Source organism: Cottoperca gobio, chromosome 16 (genome assembly GCF_900634415.1).
Source record: "Cottoperca gobio chromosome 16, fCotGob3.1, whole genome shotgun sequence".
In the NCBI taxonomy this organism is placed as follows: Eukaryota; Metazoa; Chordata; class Actinopteri; order Perciformes; family Bovichtidae; genus Cottoperca; species Cottoperca gobio.
The window spans coordinates 19,004,159-19,030,334 of NC_041370.1; the positions used below are offsets into that span (position 1 = coordinate 19,004,159).

General features: G+C 44.6%; 2 protein-coding genes across 2 annotated transcripts in view; one reads left to right on the top strand and one right to left on the bottom strand.

The window, feature by feature from the left end:
* Nucleotides 1-372: 372 nt before the first annotated feature.
* On the bottom strand, nucleotides 373-4,638 carry LOC115020826 (prostaglandin reductase 3-like). The gene is made up of 2 exons (XM_029450824.1): nucleotides 4,016-4,638; nucleotides 373-1,638 (listed from the first exon to the last, which is right to left on the bottom strand). The coding sequence occupies exons 1-2, from the start codon at nucleotides 4,297-4,299 to the stop codon at nucleotides 708-710; spliced, it is 1,215 nt and encodes a 404-aa protein (XP_029306684.1). The 5' UTR covers nucleotides 4,300-4,638; the 3' UTR covers nucleotides 373-707.
* The window catches only part of LOC115020825 (teashirt homolog 1-like), a 36,364-nt gene continuing 13,916 nt past the window's right edge, over nucleotides 3,729-26,176 (top strand). The window contains 2 exon segments of the mRNA XM_029450823.1: nucleotides 3,729-3,862; nucleotides 5,911-6,467. Coding sequence (XP_029306683.1) covers nucleotides 6,428-6,467 — 40 coding nt within the window. The 5' untranslated portion in view covers nucleotides 3,729-3,862; nucleotides 5,911-6,427.

Consider the following 26,176-nt stretch of genomic DNA (forward strand, 5'->3'; position numbering starts at 1 on the left):
GAAAGGTAATAGCATTTTCTAGTCCAACTCCTGGTTATCTGGACTAATTTTTTTTTATTATGTGCAGCTTCGGGGCATGTGAATGAAAAGATTGATTGTGTGAATGCCGTTTCTGTCAGCCACAAACAGGCGATGAAATACCAAGCACACCTGGAGCAGCACTCACTTTTGACAAGCACATACCATTGTAAGCCCCTATTAGAAAAACAATGAAGTCTATCATAAAACATTTATGGTAGATAGAGTGCCTGAAAGTGCTAAAAGCGAGCACATTATGGCAGCTGGTCTAAATTAATTTCGGAGGTGGACTTGCACCAGAAGGTGGGCACACAAGATTGAGAAACACTATAAAAAATATTTTCTGGCCAAATCTACCGTTTCAGATTTTTAATCAGAATCCTTATGCAATTATATATATAATATATCAATTCAGAGTTATTAGTTATTTTTTTGTTTTAAACTAAATTCAGTCTTGCGAATGACTTCATGTAAATAATGAAAAAAAAACACTTCTGGTTTCAAAAACTATGAAAATAAAGTTACTCATTATTTGTATTTGTGAAAGCAATGTGTAGATTTACTTATAATGTTATATCAATCATCTTACAAGAATAGAGACAAAACGATTAAAGCCCTTCATTTTCCGTTTTTTACTTAATCATTTGCGTTCAAGTATGATTTTCTTAGAGCCTGAACGATCAGGTAATTCACAGCTTGCTATTGCTAACAGGTGGTGGTGCCACATCCACCACCACCTTGCCCACGTTTTTCCCAGCATACATGAAGTCTACAGCTCGGAACACTGACTCCAAGCCTACGAACCTTCCCTCCTCTGCCAAATCCCCACAATCCACCTCACACACTAGCTTTCCCTTGGCAAACATCTGCATCATGCTACCCAGAGCCTCCTTGTAGTCACTGAGGAAGTGGGGCAGGAAGAAACCTCGAATGCTGGCTGACTTCTGGAGCAGCTTGGCCGGCAGCGTACCCCCTCTGAAGGGTGGGATCCCTGATGCCGTCTCATACCCCGAAATGAAGCCGATCACTATGAGCCGGCCCTTAGTGGCCAAACTGTTGACTGCGAGTTCTAAGACGCTGCCACCGACTGACTCATACACCACGTCTACGCCTTGTGGGTACTCTTTCCGCAGCGTCTTCGCCAGGTCTTCTGTGGTGTAGTTGATTGGCCTGTCGCAGCCGATGGACTTCAGGAAGCCGGCTTTCTCGTTGGATGAGCAGGTCCCGATCACGTGGCAACCGGCCTGTTTGGCAAACTGCACGGCGAACTGTCCCGTTCCTCCTGCGGCCGCCGTGACCAGCACCGTCTCACCTTTGGTAAGGTCACCCAGACGTTTGAGGGCGATGTAGGCTGTGGCACCGCTGACCAGCAGGGTGAGGAACTCTGGCTTCACCGCAGGGACACGCACACTTTCCTTGGCTGGCACCACTGTGTACTCGGCAAACGCACCACTGCCGAAGTAGGCCACCGTGTCCCCGATGGTGTAACTGGAGCTGGCGCTAAGGCCGAGGCCAACAACCTCACCGATACCCTCGAAACCGGCATCGAAGGGGGGCTTCACCGAGGGGTCATAGCGGCCTGCTGAGTAATTAATGTCAGAGGCGTTGACTCCTGCAAAACTGAAATACAGAGAAAAAAAACATTGATTGTGGATGACATGTGAGAACATAAAACAACTACATGATGAAGTTGTGAATCAAATGCATGCATTCACAATCGAGTACAAAAGCTTTCATGTGGTCATTAGTGCGAGGGCATATTTCCTGAATTCTGTCTGAAGGTCAAGACTTCAGCTTCCTTCTACAGACATTACTGCACGGGGCACAAACACTCTGGTTTGTTTTGGCAATGATTCCCTTTTCTCTGGAGGAGCACGGTCCTGCACTGACAGGGAAAGGCTTGTATCACAAAACACATTGCATGATGTCATGATTCATTGTCTTCAGAGACACCCACAACAAACCACACTTTTAAAAATCTTAGATAGTTGCTTCTTGCCTCGTCACGAAGACGGCCGTTTTCATCTTACTTTGGTAACATGTTGGGAACAAATATGTGAGAAAGGAATGTATAAATAAATCATTTACTTTCTTTTAGAGCGACACGCATGCTGTGCCTCATTACTGTGCATGTCACACGTGTACTTTGAGCTGGTAGATTATGCTTCTGTGTTTTAAAGATGGGTCAGTGATAGAACACCTTCAGATGTATACTTTACTTCTATAGAATCAGTTTCCTCAAAACGTACACACATTTCAATCTATATAACTAAGCATACTGAGCCATGTGATTCTTAACTAATTGAAATAAGCTGATATTTGTAGCAATACAAATCGTTTACACATAAACCTTTGAAATAAAATAAAATAAAATTTACCGAGATGATAAAATTATATCATGGATAGCAAACTTGTTAGCGTAACATTATAAAATAATAACATGAAAGATGTTATTGATACACATATGCTACACTTTGAAAACATAGTAAATGAAATGTTAAGGTTTTCAAAGCCTGGTGATGATTTGTTCTGGATTCTTATCAAAGATAATTAACAGATAACGTAACCTTTTGGACTCATGACGGTCCAGTTTGAAGAATATCATAAAAAGCACATTGTGTCTTTTATGTGCAGATCATGTATTCAAATACATTTCTGTGACTACATAAGTTTGACTCAAAAAGTGTGGAGGTGCGGAGCACTCGGGAATCTAAGGTCTTGAGGAAAAGACCTGCTTCAATTTTATCATCAGTAACATCTAAAAATAAAGACCAAAAGTTGGATTTCTTCCTCGTGAATTAATCGGCCTCTTTTACTGCAGTCTTGATCTTTTTGAATGATCAATTTCTCCCTCTGAAATTTGTCGCTTAATACTTGCGTATGCAATATTTAATTAGGATGCACTGATGCTGTGCAGTACGGGATAAGTGCTTCTCAATATGCACAATAAAAAAAATAAAAAAGCAAAATATTTATTTTCTGTTAGTTAAAACATCTTCACTGATTCGATGACTGTGACGCTCAGTAATACAGACAATCTCATGGTCAAAGGTCTTAGTTCACAAGCAACTGATCTCTGTCTTACAAGGCAATAAGACACTAATGTGCTGTGGTTTACACTCAATCTGATGGAAAATATTAATTTTATTGGCAGTAAATAACATAAGAAAACCCTGAGGTGCATTGTGTTGCACTCAATCTGATGGAAAATATTAATTTTATTGGTCATAAATATCAAATTAAACCCTGAGGTGTATTGTGTAAGGCCAATATAACATTTAAAATCAGATCAGGCAACATACAGTCAGTAATGTAATGGAATCAGAAATCCTGCTGTTTTCATTCATTTATGCCTTTTCCACCTTAAGTGTAGTTTAATACTATTTATCAATTTATAAAATAATCATTCAGTGTGTCTAAAAGTGGCATTGATCCTGACTCCAGGTGGCTTTACTCTCCCCTCACAGTGAATACACTGCTGGGTGCTGCAGCTGCGAATGAGAGAAATTATGCTGCAATTCCCGCGCCATGTAACACTGCATCTCCTTCTCCATCATCTCCATCTCCTGATGCCAGTCTGAGCCCCCCCTCCATGACTTTCTGTTTGCAGTTTGGTGACGTAGAGAGACGGGAGGACAGAGAGAGAGAGAGGGAGAGGGAGAGAGAGAGAGAGAGAGAGAGAGAGAGAGAGAGAGAGAGAGGGAGAGAGAGAGAGAGAGATGGATTGATAGACAAATGCAGAGAGGGCGGAACTTGGAATTACAGTACACCGCTTATTCCTCACGTATTTTGCCATCTTGTGATAATGATGATGATCGCAGGTGCTGGACATGGGTAAATCAAGGTAAGCGGAGCCCTTTATACAACTTCTCAACATCCCTGTGATAGATCGGCGTCACATAATGATCCACTAATAGACTCGCTTTGGGTCACCTATTGCTATTCAGAACGCGCAGAGAGAGAACATTCTGCCCACCTTTGAAAAACAACAACTTACCGATTTCTGACGAGCAAGTCCGCGTCTCCGGGTGTCGGAAGCAAAACGGTTTGCATAGAAACGGCGTCTCTAAATTTAGGACTTAGCTTGTTTACGACCAGCTTTTTCATGCTGCTCGGTATGGAGGATCCTTTAAAATCCATGAAGTGCGCTGAGTAGGACATATCTATGATGGAGCGCCGCGCCACCGGATGAACTCCTGAAAGTGCGTCGGTGCCTCTGCGCCCCCCGCCGATTAGCGATACCGCTCTTCTGCCGTTTCTTACCAGCAGCAGGCTGGACATGGCTCCGAAATGTGACAAAGTTCACGGACAACTTGGCGTTTTTTTTATGGCAGCAATGAACCCGACTGCCATTAGCCTGCGCTGTGGGCTTTCCCCCCCCCCTCTGCACAGGCACAAGGTGCAGGCCGGGCCGGGCAGAGCGGTGCAAAACGCGTTTTATGAACAAAAATAAAAGCTGCGATGCTTTGTAGCGTCACTCACTTGTTTTTTTTACGCAAAAACAACAGGCACGGAATCGAGTGTTTCGGATTAAAACGTTGCACTGGTGCAGCCCTGTAAGCAGCAGCTCAGCAGCGCCACAGACTTGTTGTTAGAGTCCCTCCCCTTCCCGGGTACAACACTCACTTCCTAGTAAGGTGACACAAATCAATCCTCGTCTCCGAACATATCCTCAAACGTTTTCCTCCCACGAAACCAGCACCAACCGCGCCGGATCTCTTCAAACATCCACAAAGCTGCTAAATAAAGTCATTCAGCGTGTTGTGCAATTGTGTGGCCGTTTATTTCGCATTTGTATTCGGGGTGGGGGGGTAGGGGGCTGTTGTCGAAACATGTTTATGCCCACATGTACACCTGTAACTAAAGCGTGTACATCAGCAGCGTGCGTTCTTGCCCGTTTCATTTAGATAGCCTATGTCATCATCTTATTGTCATCCGACTGACAGGCTATTCAAAAAGCATGTAACTATTACTAGAACATATTGGACCATTGAACCTTCGTCCCACCCCCCCCAGTTGGAGACGAACTCGTGCAATGTCAGTGCCACGCTTTTATAAACTAAAGATGTCATTTAAGTTGTAACAGTTGTATTACTTTTTGTAGTTTGCGATCACATGTGCATATAACTTTTGGATTAAGTTGATCTTCCGATAAATTCCGAAAGGATCCTTTCCTTTGTCGGAGCTTTTGGGTTTTTTTTAAGCAAAAGGAGAAGGAGGGAGAGAGAGAGAGAGAGAGAGAGAGAGAGAGAGAGGGGGGAAAACAAGACAATTAAAAAGATTGACAGGTAGGCTCCTCTGTCAGGGGTGACGCTTGTGGAGAGGGGAGGAGTAAAAATGTAGCAGGAAAAGCCACTCGATGCGTCTGTCTATCAGTTGAGACTGTCTGAAACAGCTCCTGGATCCACCGCGTTTCCATTTTTTCTTTTTTGGGAGACCTCGGATCAGTCCCTGGAGTTTTCCCCCCTCTTTTTATTTGTTGCCTTTTTAAGAGACAAATATTTTAGTGCATGTCGACCTGATCTGTTGTTGGCGAAGCTTGGATGCGCCTGCGTCTTGTTTGTTTCCCCTCTCTCTCAAGTGATATCCTCTCCACCGCATCAGCCACCCCTCCAAAAAAAAACCCGACTCCGTCCAAGATGCTATGAGATGAGCGGTGGAAATTATTTCCACGACTCTTAAAAAACGTAAGTAAGAGGGAAAGCGTGCTCGTGCCATTTATTTATTTTCCTTCAATGGGAGAGAAAGAGGGAAGGAAGGGAGGGAGTAAAAAGTCTTCGCCGGACTGGTGAGGCTGGATCCGGGCTGAGGTGGCGTGGTGGTGACGGGACTGACATTAACCCATCTAATGCCTGTCTATCTATTTTCTCCTCTCCCCTTTTTCTCTTTCAGGTCTCTGGCACAAGAAGACAAGGAAACACAAGGATACGTTACTTATCAGAGCTGTGCGCAGCACTCACACGGGACTTATTTGTTTTGTTATCGCCAGAGTTTATTTATTTTTTAGTTTTGGTGTGCGTAAAAAGGCGCAGCAAAGTATCACCCCCCTCCAAACAGCGCTGGAGATTAGGAAGATTTTTTTCCAGGGGGAGTGAACTGAAAACTTGGGTTTCAAGGTGCTTTCTCGATTCTTTTTTTTTTGTAAACCCTGCCATGAGAGACATGAAGGAAGATGATCTTTGATGGACATGAAGGTGTCACGAGCTGGCCGAATCCCTTCGTAATTTGTGTGCTTATTGTCGAAGCCGACCCAGCTATTAAGTCCAAAAAAGAGCAAGCAGTTTGAAAAAAGAAGACAGCTCCGAGATCGAAACATTTTCCCCGAAAAACGGGATGCTTTTTCAGAACTGACAGACTTGATTTGTTTGTAATTCCTGCATGAGAAGCACCGTGGAAAGTGACGGTCACTATGCCGAGGAGAAAGCAGCAAGATCCGCGGCGATCAGCAGGTATAACCCGCCCCTCATTTCCCATCCCAGTAACCAACTACTTTTCATTTACAAGTGTCAAATGAAAATATCTCCTTCCACATCACATTGTGTAGTTGTGCTGCATGCTGAGATTTATTTTACAACTCTGTTTAAATGTGTTGTGTTATTAACACGTAGCGCGCAACTCAACCCCTGACCCACAGTTGTGTTTAAAATGTGTCTTAATTGCGCAAATGACGCACATATCTGCGTAATGCCGCTTTAAGTTTGTTTTTTTATTCTCCTTTACCAGGAAAGTTCTCTTAAGAATGATGAGATAAACTAAATGGCATGTTATGGGGATAAAAGGGAGCTTTTGAGGTTCAAGAGTGAGTAATGATGAATAATTGACTGGGAAAGAAGGGGGAGAAAACTGGTGAGAGCCGGTTTTTTCCCTTTCTTTCAGTTTTATTAGAGGATTGCCATCCTTGATTTGATGCGTGATTGATCGCCTGTCATGTGGCAGTCTTTGATCTATTCATCCCTGATAAACATCAATAAATCCTTCCATGAAGACAGGCATGCCTCTGGTAGGTTTAGCCACTCGTACACACAACCCTCCTGTTGTCTCGAACCGAAACTGAAAAGCATAACAAGTTAGCGAATTAGGGTGGAAAATCAGCTCATTTTAATTTCAGGGAAGGTACTAAAAAACAGATGAAAGGATGAAGTGTATGTTAAATAGATCACAGGAAAAATCTACCCAAACACTCCTTTTTAATCAGGTGTTTGAGTTTGTTTTTCTTCATAGAGATAAATGCTGTGGCACGTTCCCATCCAAATTCACCCCACACTCACTGTAAGAATCAGCCCAGTAATGAAATCAATATCCACTGCTGGAGGGGAGTTTAATGTTTGCAATGTGACCAACTGATAAAACCAGGTCTTGGCAGACGACCGACAAGGTTGACTTCTAGTGGTTTGGATTTGGACTCCCCCTTTTTTCCTCTTGTCTCCCCCTGCAGCCTTTAAACAAATGTAAATGAGTGACAGGGGTTTCTACCTCTGTGCTAATGAGGCCGAGCCTTTGAAGTTAGGCATTAACAACTGGAGTGAACAAAAGACAGTTACAGAATTTTAAAGAGATTTTGAAATATGAGGTGCAAAGCGGGTCGAACAGGAGGGCCAGCCGACGAAGACTTTGAACTCAGCAGGTTTTATCATTTTAAGCAGGGAGCTGGTGGTGGTGAGGACGAGGAGGAGGATGAGAAGAGAGTGTAGGATGGAGAACATTCAACCGGTGATCGCTGTCGACTTGCTTCCTTTCTTTCTCCCTTGTCTTTCTAGCAAAGCACATTTTTTCGGGCCTACACTTCCGGAGAAAGGATTCAGATTTACAGATAGAGCGTCGCTATACTTTTCTAAATGTGTGTTTGAGTTTCGGTTGTTGTTTTGGGAGAAATACCCTCGTGGAAAAGGCCGTGCATGGTGGGAGCCTGTTTAGGTTTCTGCATGTAGATGGAGGCATGCGAACATGACATCGCTGTGACCCCTCCCTTCTTTCACCACACACACTCTTTCTCACTCACACACACACACACACACACACACACACATAGCATTGATCCATTACACCGTCCACTGAGTGCCATGCACATCATGGGTTGTAATGGTCAATCACAGCTTGGCAGACGGGATGTTTTCCATCCTCCCATGAACATGACAGTTGGTCAGAGATAACGCCCTCCACTCCACGCTCCCAGTAGCAACAAATAAGCAACACACACAGGCACGCTGAGCAAGCCTGATGCTCCACTGGGAGCTGGTACTGACCTGTGGCTTCCTCTCTGTGCTGCTGCTCAGAGAGGAAATTGCTCATGGTGAGACTGAGAATGGAAATTAGAGCTCAGACAATTAAAACAACAATAGCTGACTTGTCTCGACAGGTTTCCTTTCTTTTCTCAGCTTGTACCTTTTTATTTTGGATAATATTATTTGTTACGTAATGTTTATTGTAGTGTTTCAAGGACAATTTGGGCATAAAATGTTCCACAACACCATAAAATAGCAAAAGTCATAATTGTGGATTTCTTTGCGTTTTAGAATCAGTTGTACAAATGTTATTTTGCCATAATGAAGGCAGCTTGTAAATAAATGTCTTTCATGGTCTTACAGCAACAACTTTATTATTTTTGTATTCGTTGTTCTCTCCGTTATTAAAACATTTCTTAAGAATTTCAAGGATTTTTTTTAGGGCAAATCTTACAGTAAGAGAAAGAAAATTCACATTTTCACACATTGAATTTTATTTTCTCAAACACAATTTTTTGAACATAATTATCTCTAGTACTATTTTGAAGCGTGTGTGTGGTGCCAAGACACAAGGACTTTTTTTGACAGACCATATGTAGCTCTAATTACATAAAAAAAAAATATTTTTATAGTTTTCGTTTACGAATCCCTGTTTAGAAATCCGAGTAGTAAAGCTGAGATGGAGAGAAACTTTTAAACATGCATTAAAAAGTTTGTACATGTATATTATCCTCTATCCAGTATGCAGTTATTGTGTGTGTGTTATTACACTTGTAGCCTCACCTCATCATTAAACAACTCGATTTAAGGGTGAGCGGGTGGGGGGGTGGGCAGGAAGGAAAGCAGGAACAATAAAAAAGACAGAATGGAGTGACGCCGTCTTTCATCCGAGGCAGGCTTACATAGTCTTACAGGAGGAAGACGACGAGGAGGAAGAGCAGATAAGATAGTCGCTCTGATTTCTGTGGAGCTCGTTGGTTAATTATAAGAAAGATAGTGTGTGTGTGTGTGTGTGTGTGTGTGCGTGGGTATAGGGTGTGTGTGTGTGTGTGTGTGGGGGCGTTGGGGGTAAGGTTGCTTCCCGTTGGCTTCATTAGAGAGAGCCCTAATTATCTGTGGAGCTGATGGATTTGTGACAGGCCCTAACGATTAATGCTGACAAATTCAGTAAGGTGTCAAGTCCGCAGCTGCCTTGATGTAATCAAGTTGATATTATACAGTCCCCATAGCCCCTAGTGCAGCACCAACTCAATTTGCCTGTGCAGGTGACAAATGGACTTTGCTACCTGACTAATCACGTCAGGAGACAATGCCAGTTAATGACCTCGGTAAGCCACCGCCGCCCCCACCCCCACCCTCAACCTCCACCACTCTTATAACCTTGTAATAAGCAAGCCAGTCCAGCACATCGCAACCTTTCCCTCTCCTCTCCTTTTCTTTTTAACCGTCTCATTCCTTTCTTTTCCTGTCAATCCCTTTAATTACAGAGCTTAATTTCTGCGTCAAGGTAGCGGCACATTTTCTTAAAGTTTCCTCTGGAATGTGAGGGTGGAAATGTTTCAACTGTTGCAAGAGATTTATTTGTTTTTCATATTAATGACACGGCTCAGGCCTGTTCTTACCATTTGATGTATCAGCACTCCAAAGTAATCCCAGGCACTGTTTGAAAAAAAAAAAAAAAAAAGACATTCGCTTGAAGTATTTACACTTTTGCATGTGTTGTAGCCTGCTAGTAAATCACCAGCACATCAGAACAGGGTCTCCACATACTTTTTGGTGGATGAACGCCCTCCCAACTCGTTGCTGTAGCCGCCTTGCTGAAGGCCTCTAGTTTATTTCTGAGCTGGAGAATCACAGTGCCCAGGGATTAATGATTTTGAATGCCCGGGGTAGCTAAGATTACACAGCGACCTTTGTGCTCTTACTTGACGATGCTGTTATGTGATATTCTCCCCTCAAAATAATCAGCATGCTGAGATTTATGTGCCCCCCACCCCACCCCACTCTTCTGTCTACGCCAGCGTCCTGAGGAGTGCAGGACTGTGTAGCCCCTGGGCGTGTTTTTTTCACTTTTAATGTTGGCAGATTTAAATACCACCCCTCCTTCCTGAGAATTAGTCTTGTTTTGATAAAAGAAGTTGATTTTCAGCAAAGGAACTAGTGTCTTTGGCCTGAAAGTTGGAGCGGCTTATTGCTTCCGATGGCTTAGAGGCTCCACAGCTTCTGAGAAATGAGAAGTTTATGTTAGAATATAGTGAAGAAAAGTGTGTGTGTGTGTGTGTGTGTGTTTGACTAAGAGAGAGGGGAGAGAGACAGAGGCGAAGAGAGCGTGTTTGTTTGTAGCTTAGCACTGACCGGTGTTAGTTTTCCTGGAATGAATAACTTGAACGAGTGTAACGCTAACCACGCCATGTTAGTCATCCTCTTTAGCAGGGCCTTGCCTTCAGATCCCCTTCCCGTTCCCCCACAGGAGCACGAAAACAACCTCCAACAGCAGCTCCACATATTTCTCACTTCTGACTGTCATATCTGCTCACTATGAGACAGCAGACAGAGCAGGAACACGTATTGATCCACAGCGGCAGGTTTTACCCCTTCAGTTGTGCTGCATGTTTCTTGGTCATTCCCCTTTAACGTGTGTGTTTGGCGGTCGGACTCGGCTAGAGGTTACGCTAATTGGAGCGGTGGTGTCGTTAGCAGGTGGCATCGATCGACCTCGTCGATAGCCACTTTTGCTCCTGCACCACCCTCCCAAACTATTAGTTAAATTTACATCAGGGATTTCAGGCAGTCAAAGGTTAAACATGCTCAGCTCGCTCTTCTAATTCCTCGAGTCACCACAAGTACCCCTATGTTTGTGTGTGTGTGTGTGTGTGTGTGTGTCTGCGCGTGCAGTATTAGTTCCTTAGCTACGTTTATTATCCTTGCAAATGCATTCCTTTTGCACAGAAAATTCTTACATTTACAAAATAGCTTCAAGATCAACTTGTATGGTTTTATTTAGTATTGATTATTAGTGAAGAACTAATATAATCAAATGGAAGTTATTAGCAAGCAGCATGTATTAAGCTTTTTCTGTTCCCATAGATAAGGATATATTTCACACCAGAGCAATAATACCCCTCCTTGTCTCTTTCTCTTTCTTTCTTTCTCTTTCTTTCTGGGGCATTCTCAACAAAAAGCTGCCCTCAGGGCACGCTGCTACCATCACTAGCAGTGTGTTGCCCTCGCTGCACTATAGACACACACACACGTACACATCGTCAACCATAAACACAGACAGTCAGACTGACACACACGCACCTACACCTAATGCTTAAGTGCAGCCAGCATGTCTCTGTGGGAGGTCATAATGGAGGTGGCTTAGTATGATGGGAAATCATATCATTAAAGCAGCCAGATGTGCTTTGTTGCCTGCCTTGCAGCACATAAAAACAGCAGCAAGTCATGGGATCCAAAAAAGAAAGTCTGAGAAAATCAAGTCTGAAACAGATAGAAAGCAGCCCTCTGGGACTGGGCTGACAAGCAGTCTTACTCCTGACTGCCATAGAAAAACAATTTCCCCAAATAAAGAATATTTGTTCTTATTTTTCAATGTTGCAGCAGCATGACAAACTCGCTTTTTTAACTTTCGTGAAATTCAGATTGGACTCAAAGCTTTGATACACGGCGTGCTGTTGCTGTTATCAGCTCTTTGTTAAGTGTGCTTAATTACTATGTAATATTTGTGTTGTGCTTAGTAATTACATTTTGTTAAGGCTCCACAGTGGGGATGTAAGGCTTAAGAGCTCATTAATGAAAGATTGTTCATATGTTATGTTTTTTTCTTCTTCTCCAGCACATAATTTGAGACATGAGGAAGATAAGAGGGGAAGCGTTCAAGAGAAGTAGTCGTGCAACATTTAAAGCACAAAAATTGACATCTCAAATTTTCTTAAGTAAAGTATTACATTTGCAGAGGGTAAATTTGCTCTCTTGATCAGCGCCGTGCCTCCTCAAGAGGCTATGGGAAAGTCTGCTAGAGCCAAATTTAACATGTTACTTCTATCAATAAAAGATGAGCAATTACAGAATATTTTGTTTAATAAGTATTTGAATTCCTCGGCGCAGAAAAAAAACATGTAGCTTACCCACTCATTACATCAGTTAGCAGGGGGAGTGAGAGGCAGCTCTTTGATGCCAACAAACAAACAAGACAAACGAGATGGGCCCACTACAGAAGAGCAAAAGCCCTATCCAGGGACACCCAACCCCTGAACACTCCTCCCTCTCCTCCCGCTCTTCTTCCTCTTTGCTTCTCTACCTCTCTCTCTCTCTCCGTCTCTTTCACGTACCTCTCATCTCTCCTCTCATTTATTTCTCGGCACTCCCTCTCACTTTATTTCTTGCTCTTTTCCCCTCTCCAGCATGTTTCTCATCTCACATCCCCCTCTCTTCTGGATAAATACTTGTTCTTTGCCACTCAAAAGCAAAGAGAGAAGAAGGAGAAGGGCTGGTGGTTGAGGAAGAGGGGAGGATGGGTTAAATGAAAAAAGAGGAAGATTTCTTTCCTTTTTCAACTCCTTTTATTCTCCCGTCGGTCGGTTGCTCCCCGTCAGTTAAAGTTAGGCGGAGATCGTCGGGGAAATCAACATGGTTTGAACACATAGCAATAATGACATAGATGTGCTTTTCGAGGAAGAGGGGAAGAGGGGATGTTCGATGATGCAGCGGGCACCAATGTTTAGTTCAACAGCAGCATCAAAGAAGATGGTGTTAATGGTTGGGGGTCTGTGTGGGTGGATGGATGGCAAGGTGGTGGGATGGTGTTGGAGGAAGGAGGGTGGGGGGCAGCTTTTAGGACGGGTATTAGAGCTGACAGATGAACGGGACGATGGACAAATTCTCCCGCAACAGCTGTGAATGCAGCCATTATCCTGACAGGTGTCAATTAAGAATTATTGCCCGGCCGGCCGAATGCCCCCCCCTCCCACTCACACACACGTCCCTCCATCCCTACAACCCCCCCCCCCCCATCCAACACTCCCACCCCCTTGTCCAGCTGTCGGCGTGCGAGCAAAATAACACTTTACCTTTGTCAGTGTTGTCATGGGCCCCGCTTCTCTTCACCCCCCCTTTGAAACGGCGGGCAGCTACAGACGCTCGCTGATCAATAGCTCGGCATATTAGCGATCATGGTGTCTGTAGGTAGACGAGTGGGAGGTGTCCAGTTTTGTCCGTTTCTAGCTGTACAAACTGTGATCTGCTGTTAGGTTCTCGCTCTCCGACCAAGTAACATTACGGGAAACATATGCGACGACGCGCGCATTGAAAAATGGCAATTTAACTTCCACATGAGTCTCTTCCATCGGACTGTTACCTCCTTTTTAAATAACCCTCAGTTCTAAAGGTATTAGCTCAGGCTGCAGTATGGTGTTAACTCCATTCTAAAGGTTAAAAAGCCCCTTAACTTCATCTATGTGTGGGTGCATTCGTACACACAGTGCGTGGTGTGTTCACCTTTTGCAAAGCAGCGGCTGCAGAGTAACCTAGATTCTGGTTCCCTTGATCTTCTGCTGCTCACCCTGTTGGCTAATGCTGGGCTGCTTTTATTTTTTTATTTGTTTAAGTGGGGAGTTGAGGTCAATGAGTGAGAAAATGAACAGTTGCCATTGCCCATCTCAAAGGCTCTCTTCCAGTAAACCAGCTGCTGCCAGACACATTTTGGGGTCGGAAGTGAAAAAAAAAGAAAATTCAAGCGTGTGTTCTCCATTTGCCATATCTTCTCAATTTGTAGGAGATTAACTAAGTGCGGTGGCATGCAGTTTAATTTCCCTTTAATTATTAAAGTATAATAGAAAGCATCGTGTGTGTGTGTGAGATTCAGTTGGCCAAAGTGGTGACAGGTGTGTGTGTGAGTAATAAAGAGGGAGACATAAAGTTTACCGTCACTTACCTTTTACTTCTAATTATACACCATATAATTTACACATGTTCTATGCATTTTAAAGTTATTATACACTTGTATGCCATGCTGTTGACAATGTGTAGTTATTACTTGGCTTCTCTAATAAATGCAGTTTTCAGTGCGGGCGCAGAATAAACATGAGAAGCTTCAATCGGTAGAAGGAGGAAGCGAAAACAGCAACGCAAAAAAAGCAACATGAGAGCGAGCGCAGAAGGCTCCCCAGGAATACACAGATGGATTTGCATGTTCACTTGGGAGTTACAGTTTTGGATTTCCTCCCTAGAAATCATTTGCCACATAAAATAACCGGGGAAGATAATATCAGTGTTATTTCGCTTCTCTTGCTTTATTTGCATATCTCTTGTTTTAAATAAGGCAACCCCTCGGAGTAAAATTTGGTTTGTTTGTCGGAGCTTCATTCTGCATCACCTATTTCTTTGTACTTCTCAACCTCTCTCCCTCTTTCTCTATTTAATTCTTTCTTCAGGCCCAGCTCCTCTATTCTGTCTCACACCGGCACTAGACTGCTCCCAGCGATTATCAAACCTGAGAATATTTTCCATCCCCATGCAAATCACCCACCATGCTCTCTTATCGCTCCCCCACCCCAAACGGTTGTGTGTAATCAAAGTAAACGGCAGCTAAAGCTAAAAGGGAAACGCTCTTTGTAGAGATGGATGGAGGGATTAAATATTAACCGGATGCGGCTGACTTAAGGCAAGTGTTTTACATAGCTGCTCCCGCCACGGATGCCGCACATTGATCCCTTCGCCCTGGCGCCTTTACTTGTTTGGCTGCCTGCCGTTAATTTTTCACCATCATCTCGCTGGCCAGGCCTTTTTAGAACAGTGAGGGAGAGGGAGGCCGATGAATGGTTCACCCATCCACCGCTGCCCCTCCTCTCCCCGTGCCTTTAACTGGGGGCAGGTGAGATGGATGATAGCAATTTGAAATTTTGTTTGTGCGTGTGATCATGGAGATTGTTTTTGGTATTACCATGGTGTAACAATTCCAGTGATTAATTGAGGCGAATGCTCGGCTAGGATTGGAGGATTCGGGGAAAAATGGAAGGTTGGCTGCAGGTTCTCCACCTTCCACCGCTCTCGACTTGTGAGTGTGGTGTTTATCGGGCTGACCTTGGAGTCCCAACACTGCTGCCTTCTTACACTCACATGCAACAACACACACACTGCCCCGCTTGTCATATCACTCCCTTCATTTCCTCATGCCTCTTTCTTCCTATTCTCCAGCTGTGATTAAGAGAGAAAATCAAACCGCTCAAACCAAACTTTGCGGCGAAAAGGAGACTAAACAAAAACAAAATGGCTACAGTGGCTACGCTCTTCATGTAGTTGGACATCAGCGGTGGGAATGCTTTTCCAGCGGCAGCGGCGCTGTGTGTTCTCAATGTGTTTGTTGTCTACATGTGTATAGCAATATCCTGTGGGTCACAGAGGCAGCTTGTTAACAGGGGGGGCTCATACCAGTGGTAGTTCACAACCCCTCCCCTCCTCTAACCACACACACGTACACACAGTTGTTGCAGTGGTGATGTTGACAGCATTGTGAAGGCCTTCTGGCATTTATAAATGCAGTGTCGGTCCTGCAGCGGAGCTCTACCCTGCAGTCGTCAGACATGGACACCGCTCATCACTCAGCTCTAATGATGCCTTGTATCCCCCCCCCCTACCCACACACACACCCTGGCCAGAGTGCACATCTGAAGGGGTCGAAGGCAGGTCGTGACCCCCAGGTGGCCGCCGTCCGGACGATAGCTGCACTTCTTTACTGTTTTGGTTTGATGTCTCTCTCTGTGGCTCAGTTTCTCCCTTCCCCGGCTGACATTATTTTCCATTTAAGTTCAAACACATACAAGCCTTTTACAGCAATGTTTCGCTGCTGGAAGGTGCAGATAGCTGATATTTATAATGCTGCATGGTGTTAATTTGACAATTTTCATGCCACCAAAAAATCCAAATCATTTCTGTTTCAACCAGAATTATATGATACTAAAACACTCTAAGCCAATAAGCCAATAATAATAGCAATGATAATAATACAAACACTAAAAATATTGTTGTTTAATCCAATAAGAATGCTGCATTACTATTAAATACAGTTAAAGGAGCTTACCTTAGACAGTGTAGTGTTACATTTCACAATAAACATGAAATATATCCATTATAAAGGGTCATCTTTCAATGATTAATTAATGATTAATATTGGTAAACAAATGTATTAATGTGTCTGACCCTTTCTCCTTTGTCTCTTGGATCCTCTCCAACTTCCCCTTCCTTTTTCATGCTATTCTCTTTTTTTCCTCTGCTCCCTGTGTCTTTCCGTGTCTCTCGCTCTTTTGCTCTCCTTTAGTCAAAGTAGCCCTGGTCCCCATAGCAACACATAGTGAACTCTTTACTCATTAGTGTGTATGCAGCCCGGCTGAATGGCCTGAATGCTGCTCCTCATTCCTGTGATTTCATACCAACACATCCATCACCTCATCGTGATTTTTAAAGGACCGGATTGAGTAACCGCCCGTGATGTTATTTGGACATTTGCTTGATTCCAAATCAATGTGTTTGTCTTGGTAGTGGCGAGTGAATTGTGTGTGTGTGTGTGTGTGTGTGTGTGTGTGTGTGTGAGAGATCACATAAAGATTGAGAGGCGACACTGGGAAACGTACCTCGGTCACGCCTGACTCACGCTTGGCTGTTTTTTTTTGGCCGTTAAATCTCCAGAGCGCTGATAACAGGTCAGCCGTTGAGAGAGAAACGAGAGGAAGGAGGGGGTGGAGAGAGAGGGAGAGATAGAGGGAGAGAGAGAGAGAGAGGGAGAGATAGAGGGAGAGAGAGAGAGAGAGGGAGAGAGAGGAAGTGTAAGAACTAGAATATGATTAGAGAGAGTAAGAAAGTGTGCATGCAGACGAAGAAAAAAAAAAGGGAAAGAGAGAGATTGGTCTTCTTTATGCTGGCTCACCCATTTGCGTGGGCGGCGCATGGAATGGAGGGGTCAATGGGATGCCAGTGATAGGCTAATCTGCCAGGAAGGGAGGGTTAGGGCAGGCCTCGCGGGAGCAGCTCATTGGCTACACTCATTGTGCCCTGTGAAATAAAATCTCATCGCGTCTTTGTTTTCATTTTTTTCCTCACTGTTTGAAGATTGATAGTGCAGGTATTTGCGCTGAAATCTCTTTTCGAGTGTGCATATTTATCTGCCTGCATCTGTACAGTATGTGCCCGCGTTAGTGTGTGTGTGTGTGTGTGTGTGTGTGTGGGCATACTTTTCTTAGTTCATCCCAGTTCCTGTGGGAGTGTGAGTGTGTGTATGCACGATGTTTGCTGTGTGTGCTCGTCCTCCAGTCAGACACATGGATGACAGATGACCCAGTGGGAGACACCAGCCATCCTGCTCGACCGGAATCTTGCCCCCCCCCAACCTGCCCCCCCTCCCCTTGCCTACAAAAAAGTGCATACTTTGTTTACTTCCTCGGCTTTTAGCCATAAATCCCGGATCCACCTCCAAGGTGGCGTTGCCCCCTTTTCCTCGGGTTACGGCTTTGTTCGTGATCATAATAGCTGCGTCACTGTGAGTGTGTGGTGTGTGTGTGTGTGTACGTACGTACGGGAGAACAAACCAGCCGCAACCTGGCTGCATGCATGCCTGCCTGGGGGGAGGGGGGGGGGGGGGGGGGGGGCTTACTGGACCAGAGGAAACCTAAATCCTCATATAAAAAGGCCATGCTCTCAGCCTGGGCCGAGGCGAAGAGGGAGGGAGAAAGAAGGGAAGAGAGAGGGAGACAGAAACAGGGGGAGAGAGAAGGGAAAAAAGTTGATTTCCTTTTTCAGCAGAGCCATACATCACAGGGCCTCCCAGCTGCAGTGTCACAAGCTGACAGAATGACATGTGTCATTTATCAAAGGGGCCAGGCGGGGGCCTTGGGAAACGTGCACCACAAAGCCTGAGAGAGTTCATTCCAACGCTCAACCCTCCCTCTCTCCTTCCCTTCCTCCCCCCCTCCCTCCCTCCCTCCCCTCATCTCTACTCCCTCAGCCCGCCCCCGCCGTTCACTCTCCTCCTCGTTTTCTCTCCTCTCACCCCCCCCCCCCCCTCCTCTGACCACCTCCACCCTCCCTGCTCACTTTGCCTGGTGCCAAATAAAAGGGCTCTGTAATGTTTTCTGTCTTCTCTGTACTCACACAGTCGACGTGTGTGTGTTTGTGTATGCATGGTAGCGCCACTGAATACAGTCACTTGCTATACCTTGAAGCCAAAGTCAGTCCAACTTTGAAGAAAATTCTGAAAGAAGAAATCACATTAAGAAAGCATTCAAAACCCTTCAAGCTAACAACTCAACAACCTACAGAATGTATTCATAAAATGTCATTCATAAAATGATCACCCAGTGATTGCATTAATACCACTTCAGTCCCAATGTGTTGGTACCGAAAGATTTTGAATGCTGTAACTTCAGCTTGCCAATTGGATTAGTGAATTGGCATTTTTCTGTGTGTGTGTGTATGTGTGTGTGTGTGTCATACTCCTGCCGGGTAAGAGGTTGTTTGTCTTGCTGTTGCTGATCTGGTTAAAGACTGATCTGATTGTTATTACTGTAGTCTTATTAGAGCATAGCTGCTCTCACTCTCCCCATATCATTCTTTATTTACTTTCCTGTCTTTTTTATTCATTTTATCTTGTAGTAGCCTGGAAACATTTATATACACACACACACACACACACACACACACACTCTCTCTCTCTCTCTCTCTCTCTCTCTCTCTCTCTCTCTCTCTCTCTCTCTCTCTCTCTCTCTCTCTCTCTCTCTCTCTCTCTCTCCATACCTGCTACTGAAGAGTTGTTTGACAGATATTACAGCTTTCCCGGCTGGTCGGGCCCCAGTCGCAGGTCTACGGGATCACGGAACTGAACGCTTGAGGCCTGTTTAAGAACGCATTACGTTGCAGAGCAGCTTGTACATAGGAACGCCCGTTGTTACCGATGTGTCAGTTACAATAGCAAGCTGTGTCAGTCCAGTCATGGCATGCCTATCTACAACTTTTTTTGTGCTAATGTCTTACCTCACTGCACGCACTCCATTTCCAGCTTCCTCTCATCCATCATCGGCTCACCTTTCATCCCAAGCCCTCGTGCACCCCCATCATCGGCCCTAGCTAGGGTTAACTCCTTGCCAGCCACTTGCAGAATCAATAACCTATCTCACCTGGGTGCCCTTTCCGTCCTCCACCACGGCCAGATTAGACTTTAAGAACACTGTGATCTGCCTCTTGACCTGTGTTTAGTTGCAGTAAGAAAGGCTGCGTTGCCATGTTTTTCCACCACTGAACCACGTCTTATTTTGTAGCATTTTTCTCTTGAGCAAGTGCGACCAATTTGGAAGAGATCAAGTCAAATTACCTTGAATTTATTTGGAATTAGAAGGGCCGTTTTCACAAGTGAAAAATAATGCGGATCCATTCCAATATTTAATGGGTTCTTCCTTGGTCCATGCTACACCCCTCTACCAAGTTTCAAGAAAATCCGGCCTGTCGTTTTTCTGTAATACTGCTGACAAATAACAAACCTACAAACCAAACCGAAAACATAACCTCCTTGGTGGAGGTCAATATATCTGAATAAATCATATAATTCTAGATCAATGTTACCATTTAGTAGCCAGTACTACATATCTTATCACAGTGAATACATAACAGTGTCATCATTTTGGTGGCTACTAATATTAGATGCAAGGATATGTTTCTATAGGTTAGGACTTTTATGTATTTTAGGCATTCAAGGGTTTTTAGATACTTAACATTTTTAACCATCTGTGCCCGCTCACCTTTGCTTTCTGATAGCAGATTCAACAGAGTATATTTATACTGTTAGCAGTCGACCCGGCTGAAAAACTTTGGTTAGAATTCTCTGTTTAATAATTAAAGTTCCAACTCCGGGCAGCATGAGGTGGTGAGCAGACAGAGAGAGTGAGTGAGGGGTAAAAGAGAAAAAAAGGAGTTGTGGGGGAGCCCTCCTGACAGTATAATGTTTCCTTGCTTTGTCTGCGGGGGTTAAAAGACGTGGTACATCATTAAGAAGAATATTCAGTGGTGGTGTCACTGAAGAGTGACCCTTCTAACAGGTCATGGATAGTTCACTCTTTAAACCCCCCCCCCAGCCCACTAAATAGTTCTCCGCCCCCCGTCACATACACACAGCATAGGTATGAGTTCAGGGAGGAGAGTTTCACTCCCACAGCGGCCATCTTGATATCTTTCTTTTCTTGTTGAGAAAATGCTCTTGAGCAGTGAAAGCTTTTCATTGATTGTAATGTGCAGCCGAGTTTAGCTAAAGCCCAATAAAAAAATCTTCTTCACACAGTTCTTGAGCACATGTTGGCACATACGGACGACTCAACTCACGCTGATGTGGAATGTACATTCAACAGTGTTGAGATGCAGAAAGACTGGGCACTGTTTTCACCTCTCTTTGTCTTTTCGCCTCCTTCCTCTACACTCTCTGTGTGTCTGTGTGTGTCAGGAGGGAGGTGTGTGTGTGTGTGTGTGTGTGTGTGTGTGTGTGGGGGGGGGGGGGGGTCCGGGAGGACGGCCCTCCTTTCATTTGTCTTCATAAGCCTCATTTATTTTTGCAGCCAGATGTGAGCTGACAGACATCACTCAGTTCTCCCCTTCTTCCTTCCATCGGCACCCTTGAGCCCCTCTCTACCCGTACTCCACCCTCCCACTAGGAGGTCAGGCGAGCACCCCTCCGCCACCTCCCCACACCCCACACACCCCCAGCGTCAGCATTACAGAAGATGGATGTGTCTTTAAAGCAGAGATTGATTGTGGATATCAGAGTTATGGCGCCATTCATCACGGCCGATATTATTCAGACGAGCGGGATTGAACAAGGAGGTGGGACTCCTGAGCCCATGGGTGGGTTCTGATGGGTGGGGGGTGGCGGCGTAGAGGAACTTTAATAGATTGTAGATGTGTGTGTGTAGAGTGTGTGTCACTTTGTGTAGAATGAATGTGTGTATGCTCATGTATTTGCTTTTACCTTCATAAGTCGGCCTCACTTGGGAATTGTGGCTCGCGTCTGACTGTTTCTCGTCTCTATTCCCGTCTGAGTGTGTGTGTGTGCGTGTGTGTGTGTTTGTATGTGTGTGTGTGTGTGTGTGTGTGTGTGTGTGTGTGTGTGTGTGTGTGTGGAGCTGTCTGCATTGATCTCCAGTGATGTGATCCTGCTTCAGAGCCTGTTCTCATCGGACTCTGATTTACAGCTTCATTAGGATCTTTTGCGCTACCCTCCCCTTCTTTTTGTCTCCCTGCTTTTGCCAGGTCACTCTTGGAGACACACACTCAGACAACACACACTCTGTAGAGCAACAACTAAAGGACTTTTCATCCCCAACACGTTGTATAGTTTGTTTCTGTTCTGTTTGTCATCTTTATGAATAATCTCTTATTATTATTCATCAAGGCTCAGCACCTCATTGTGTGCCCTGAGAGTTGAAGTGCTGTGGCGGTTTTCCGAGGTGCTTCCCAACCCCCAGGCAGCCCCACTCGGCTGAAAAGAGCTCTCATTGTGTGTGTCGTCTTTTATGGCGCTGTCTGAAAGAGAGGGATGCACTCCAGTCGGCATTCAAATGCACGTGGTAAAGCAGCCAGCAGAGCAGGACAAACACCACAGGTTGTAAACGCTTTGAAAAGGCGAGTGTGTAAGGGTGTGTGCGTGAGGATGTGTAAATGTGAATGCGAAGTGAGTGTGTGCAGGCTCCTGACTGAAAGGTTTTCACTCTCTTTACCTCCACTTTTTCTCTCCCGATACAGTTCGCCACTTACTTTACTCCCTGTTTTTTTCATCTTACCTGTCTTCTGAAATGACTTTCTTCTTCCTCCACTAAGAAAAAGAACCTCAAAGTTTTTGCTTCTCATGTTTTATAAAATCCCCCCCACCATTATCAGGAGTCAAGTCATGCAGAAATGTAAAAAATAAGAAGGTAATCACACTTTGTGCTGGTGCTTTTGTCGTCAGTCCGTGATGGAAATGGGTCTAAATATGAGATTAGAACCTGCCGGTGACTGATGCTATTAGGCAGATATGCCATAGACTTTACTATCTCCCATGAAGGATTAGCGCAAATTATACTGGGAGACAGGCTTGATTTCTCCTCTGCCTGGCTGGATGTGGGCATTTGAGGCACTCTAAGTTGACAGCGTCTGTCTCCGCTTAGTTCGCCGAGACAGGTTGTGTGACAGCTGATGCCAGGCGAGGGCTTAAAAAGTGTGTATGTGTGGGTGTCTATTTGTGTGTTGGACAACGTTTTGGTCTGTGTGTGCGAGTGCGAGTGTGTCATCGTGTGTGTGAGACTAGGAGAGTTATAAACTGACAGGCGAGTGTGTTTGAATGTGATTGCGCGTCAATGACGTTTTTTTTTTTTTTTTTTTTTTTTAAACAGGTTCTCTTTGAGTAGGATGACAATTGGGAAAGGCTAATTTTTAAGCTTGGTGGCTTCCTCTTTAATTCTACACACTCTTATCTAGAGTTATTTGATATAATTACACTGTCTGTACTGTCCAGGTGAAGCTGTGAATAAGTAGGAAAGCTGGTCATAGCTGACCAGGTGTTGGCTGTTTAAATCCATTTGGAGGAAAATGCTGATAAAAAACAAAACCAAGATAACAGCACACAAAAGTTTCTCTTTGTATACAAACCCTCACTTTGCTCCACAAAGTCATGACATCAAGCCAATGGCATCCATCATGTCTTGTAATCTCAAATAGTTTTACACTATGATGTTCATGGTCGTAGGTGGTCGAGCGGTTTGTTCACCTCTCAGGAATGTTTGAGGGAACATGCAGATGCTCCCTGTTTTAGCCCCGCTGTCTCCCCTCGGCCTGCTGATTTAAGAGGGTGACATGTCCTTTAATGTTGGGTAATAAACTGGAGGGGTGGATTTACAGGCTCAAGCCTTGTTTTCCCCCCACTGTCTCTGTCCTCTGGCTCCTATGATGACAATACGAGCTCCACCCTCGCTGCATTTAAGGTGTTGTCAAAGCTACAGCAGTAGCTTCAGCAAAGCCTTTGGTTTCCACCTTAGCCCTGAGACATATGTCGCACAGCAATTCAACAGAGAGAAAGTTTCCCAGTGCACTGGGAATTAGTTTGGATTAAAAATCTCCAAGCCAACTGCTCCAAGCTAGCTCATTTTGGGTTAAACCTGCCATGAATGACAGTTTAAAGGGACAGTTCACCCCAAAATTAAAATACATATGTTTTCCCCTTTCCCGTAGAGCTATTTATCAATCTAGTTGTCGAGTGTTGGAGATATCGGCAGTAGAGATGTTTTCCTTCTCTCGAAAATAAGAGAGCTGGATGGCACTCGGCTTATGCTGCTCAAAGCGCCAACAAAATACTTTTTGAAAACAGCAATGTTTCTTTCCAGAAACCATGACCCGGTTGCTTAAGATATTCCACAGACCTTGTGAGCATGTTTCATGTAGGAACTATTTTCTTTCTACACACTACACCCACCAACCACATCAACAAGGAAACGTGCATCTACTCACGGACGGCAGTCGGTGTAGTTCATATTTCCAGCACTGAATTCCTGACCAATGAAGGACACAGATTTCATTGTGATTTCTGTCGACACATTTAGCTCTGCTTGACATTTTCATCTGTGAAATGCAACCAATATAACACCTAAATGCAGCAAAGCCCCGCTTCTCCCTCACCTTGAACCAAAGCGAATGACTTTTAATGCACATTTTAAAAACACTCGCATCCCAAATTTTGATTTGACTCGTCTTTACTTCTCCACATCCTCCAAATGCTGCTTCGTCTTCCCACTCATCCTCCTCCTCTCTGCTTTTTCCTCCTCCTTAGTTTGCGAGGTATGATGCACAGCGGTGCTTCGCTATGTCAGCAGGATTGAAACGAAGATTTTGAAAAGTTAAAATGTAGAATGACTCAGATAGGTGTAGCGTCGGACCGATTTATACTGTGTGTTTCATGATATTGGCTTCTTGTTGGATTTCGGCCAGACAAGGCTGCCCGCCTCTGATGTGAGGTAGTTACCATTTCTGCCTGACTACAGCAGGTGAATATGACTGTTAGTAATGTTTTTATTTCAGGCAGCTGACCAGAAAATGCACCTCAGTTTGGTGTGGGAGGATTTACTCGCCAACCTAAGTGTGTAAATCCTGCAACGAAACCTGCATTCCCTACCTTGCAGAGCTGCTAAATCTAATGGAATGTCATTAGTTCGGCTTTCAAGAGACTTTTGGAATTGGTTGAAATGCTGTTTCAGAGGCTTTTCTAACCCACGAGACTAATTTTGAGGGGATGCATATGATAATGTAATCTTTTGAGCATTATAGAAGTCATGTCGGTACCAGTATCAGCATCTTAAAATCGGTCTCCTCTACAAAGGATGCACCATATCAGTCTCATCCTCTCCTTGACACAGTTTGACTGATCAGTCCGAGGCCTAGTTTGCTGCTGCCAGCATGGGACTGCATGTTCGTTTCTCTATTTATTTCCACAGCCTGCGCGTTTTTCCCCATATAAAGACAGTCTATGTCCGACCGTGTCACCGCGTGATGGATTGCATAGTCCTCTTCTCTCAGGAAAGAGAAAAGGGGGGCAAGGTGGAAAAAAGGAAGGAAAGAAGGAGGGAAAGAATGAGTGAGAGAGGGAGGAAGCGGAGTGCAGCAGTGAAGGACATGGCAGCTTAGCGCTGGCCAAAAAGACTGTGCTGAACACCTGCTCCTGTCTCCAACGCCCCTTCAACCTCCTCATTACCTGTCAATCTATCACAAGGCAGCCAGATCAAATGTCTGCAGCAGCCAGGACTCGCACAGGGAGGGAGGGAGGGAGGCAGGGGTGCAAGGAAAGAAAGAAGGGAAAGAGAGGGACAGATTGCATGTCTGGGAGAGCAGAAAATAAAGGGGAAGTAAATAGAGCAGCTGCGTGTGCATATCGAAGATCTGATGATAATTTGGGAGTAAACTTTGTCTGGAGTGCAATTATGTAAAACTTCTGTAGGTAAGTTGTCATGTTTGCTAAATTTAGAATAAACAAATAAGACTGCAGGTCAATGGAGTCATATTCAGAGGGACTTTTAGGTGCAACTTGTTTAACATCATCCTATAATACAGTGACCAAAACATTAATATTATCAGGTATCAGTTTTGTGTTCCATTACTTCCAGTACACCGTACCCTCTGCTCTACACAGCAGCATTTAGACCCGCCCCACAGCACTGCTTGGCCTTTGATTGGCGCCTCTGTGAAAAAGAGGTGAATCTGTGACAGACAAGCGCCTCTGTAGGGAGGCGGGGCCTGTGGTGTCAGATTACAGCCACAATGCTGCCAGTCCGTATGTGTGAGTTTGTGTTGTAAACACGACAAAGTGCACAAGCGCATTTGTACATATGCAGATGTGCATTTCTATCAGTGTTCATGCATATACACAGGTTTATTGTATTTGTCGGAGTGTATTGTGTGTGTGCTTTAAAAGGCGGATGCATTTGAGCTCATCAAGGTGCATTAGTGCACACATGACCAGTCCCAACCCTCTGTTTCTGAACCCTTTCACTCCCTACTCTTTTCTCTCTCTGCTTCTTTCTCAGTCTTTCTCAATCTCTCTCGCCCCTCTCGCTCCTTTAGCGTGTGAGCTCTGGTGATTTACGGTAATTATCCATCGTTGGGTCATCTATCAAGCTGGCCGTTGCTAGGCGATGGAAGCAGCTGCTGCTAGCTGTTGTCATGTTGTCAGGGACAGTTCATGTGTGTGTACATACTTGTATGTTTGCGTGTGTGGGATTTGGGTGAGGGCGCATGCATGTGTTTATGTGCCCGGGTGTGTATTTACTGGCAGTGTGTGTTCAGGTAAAGTGGTCCATCCTGATGTGGGGATTTAAAAGCGCAGGTGGTGTGGAAGACAGACGGCAACGAAGGATGGAGGGAAGGATTATAGAAGGGGAGGA

Excerpts from the sequence above, each read along its gene's own strand:
- LOC115020826 (XM_029450824.1), bottom strand. The coding sequence starts at position 4,299 with ATGTCCAGCCTGCTGCTGGTAAGAAACGGCAGAAGAGCGGTATCGCTA. Across the intron at positions 1,639-4,015 it reads GACTTGCTCGTCAGAAATCG|TTTTGCAGGAGTCAACGCCT; the intron begins GTAAGTTGTTGT and ends TCTGTATTTCAG.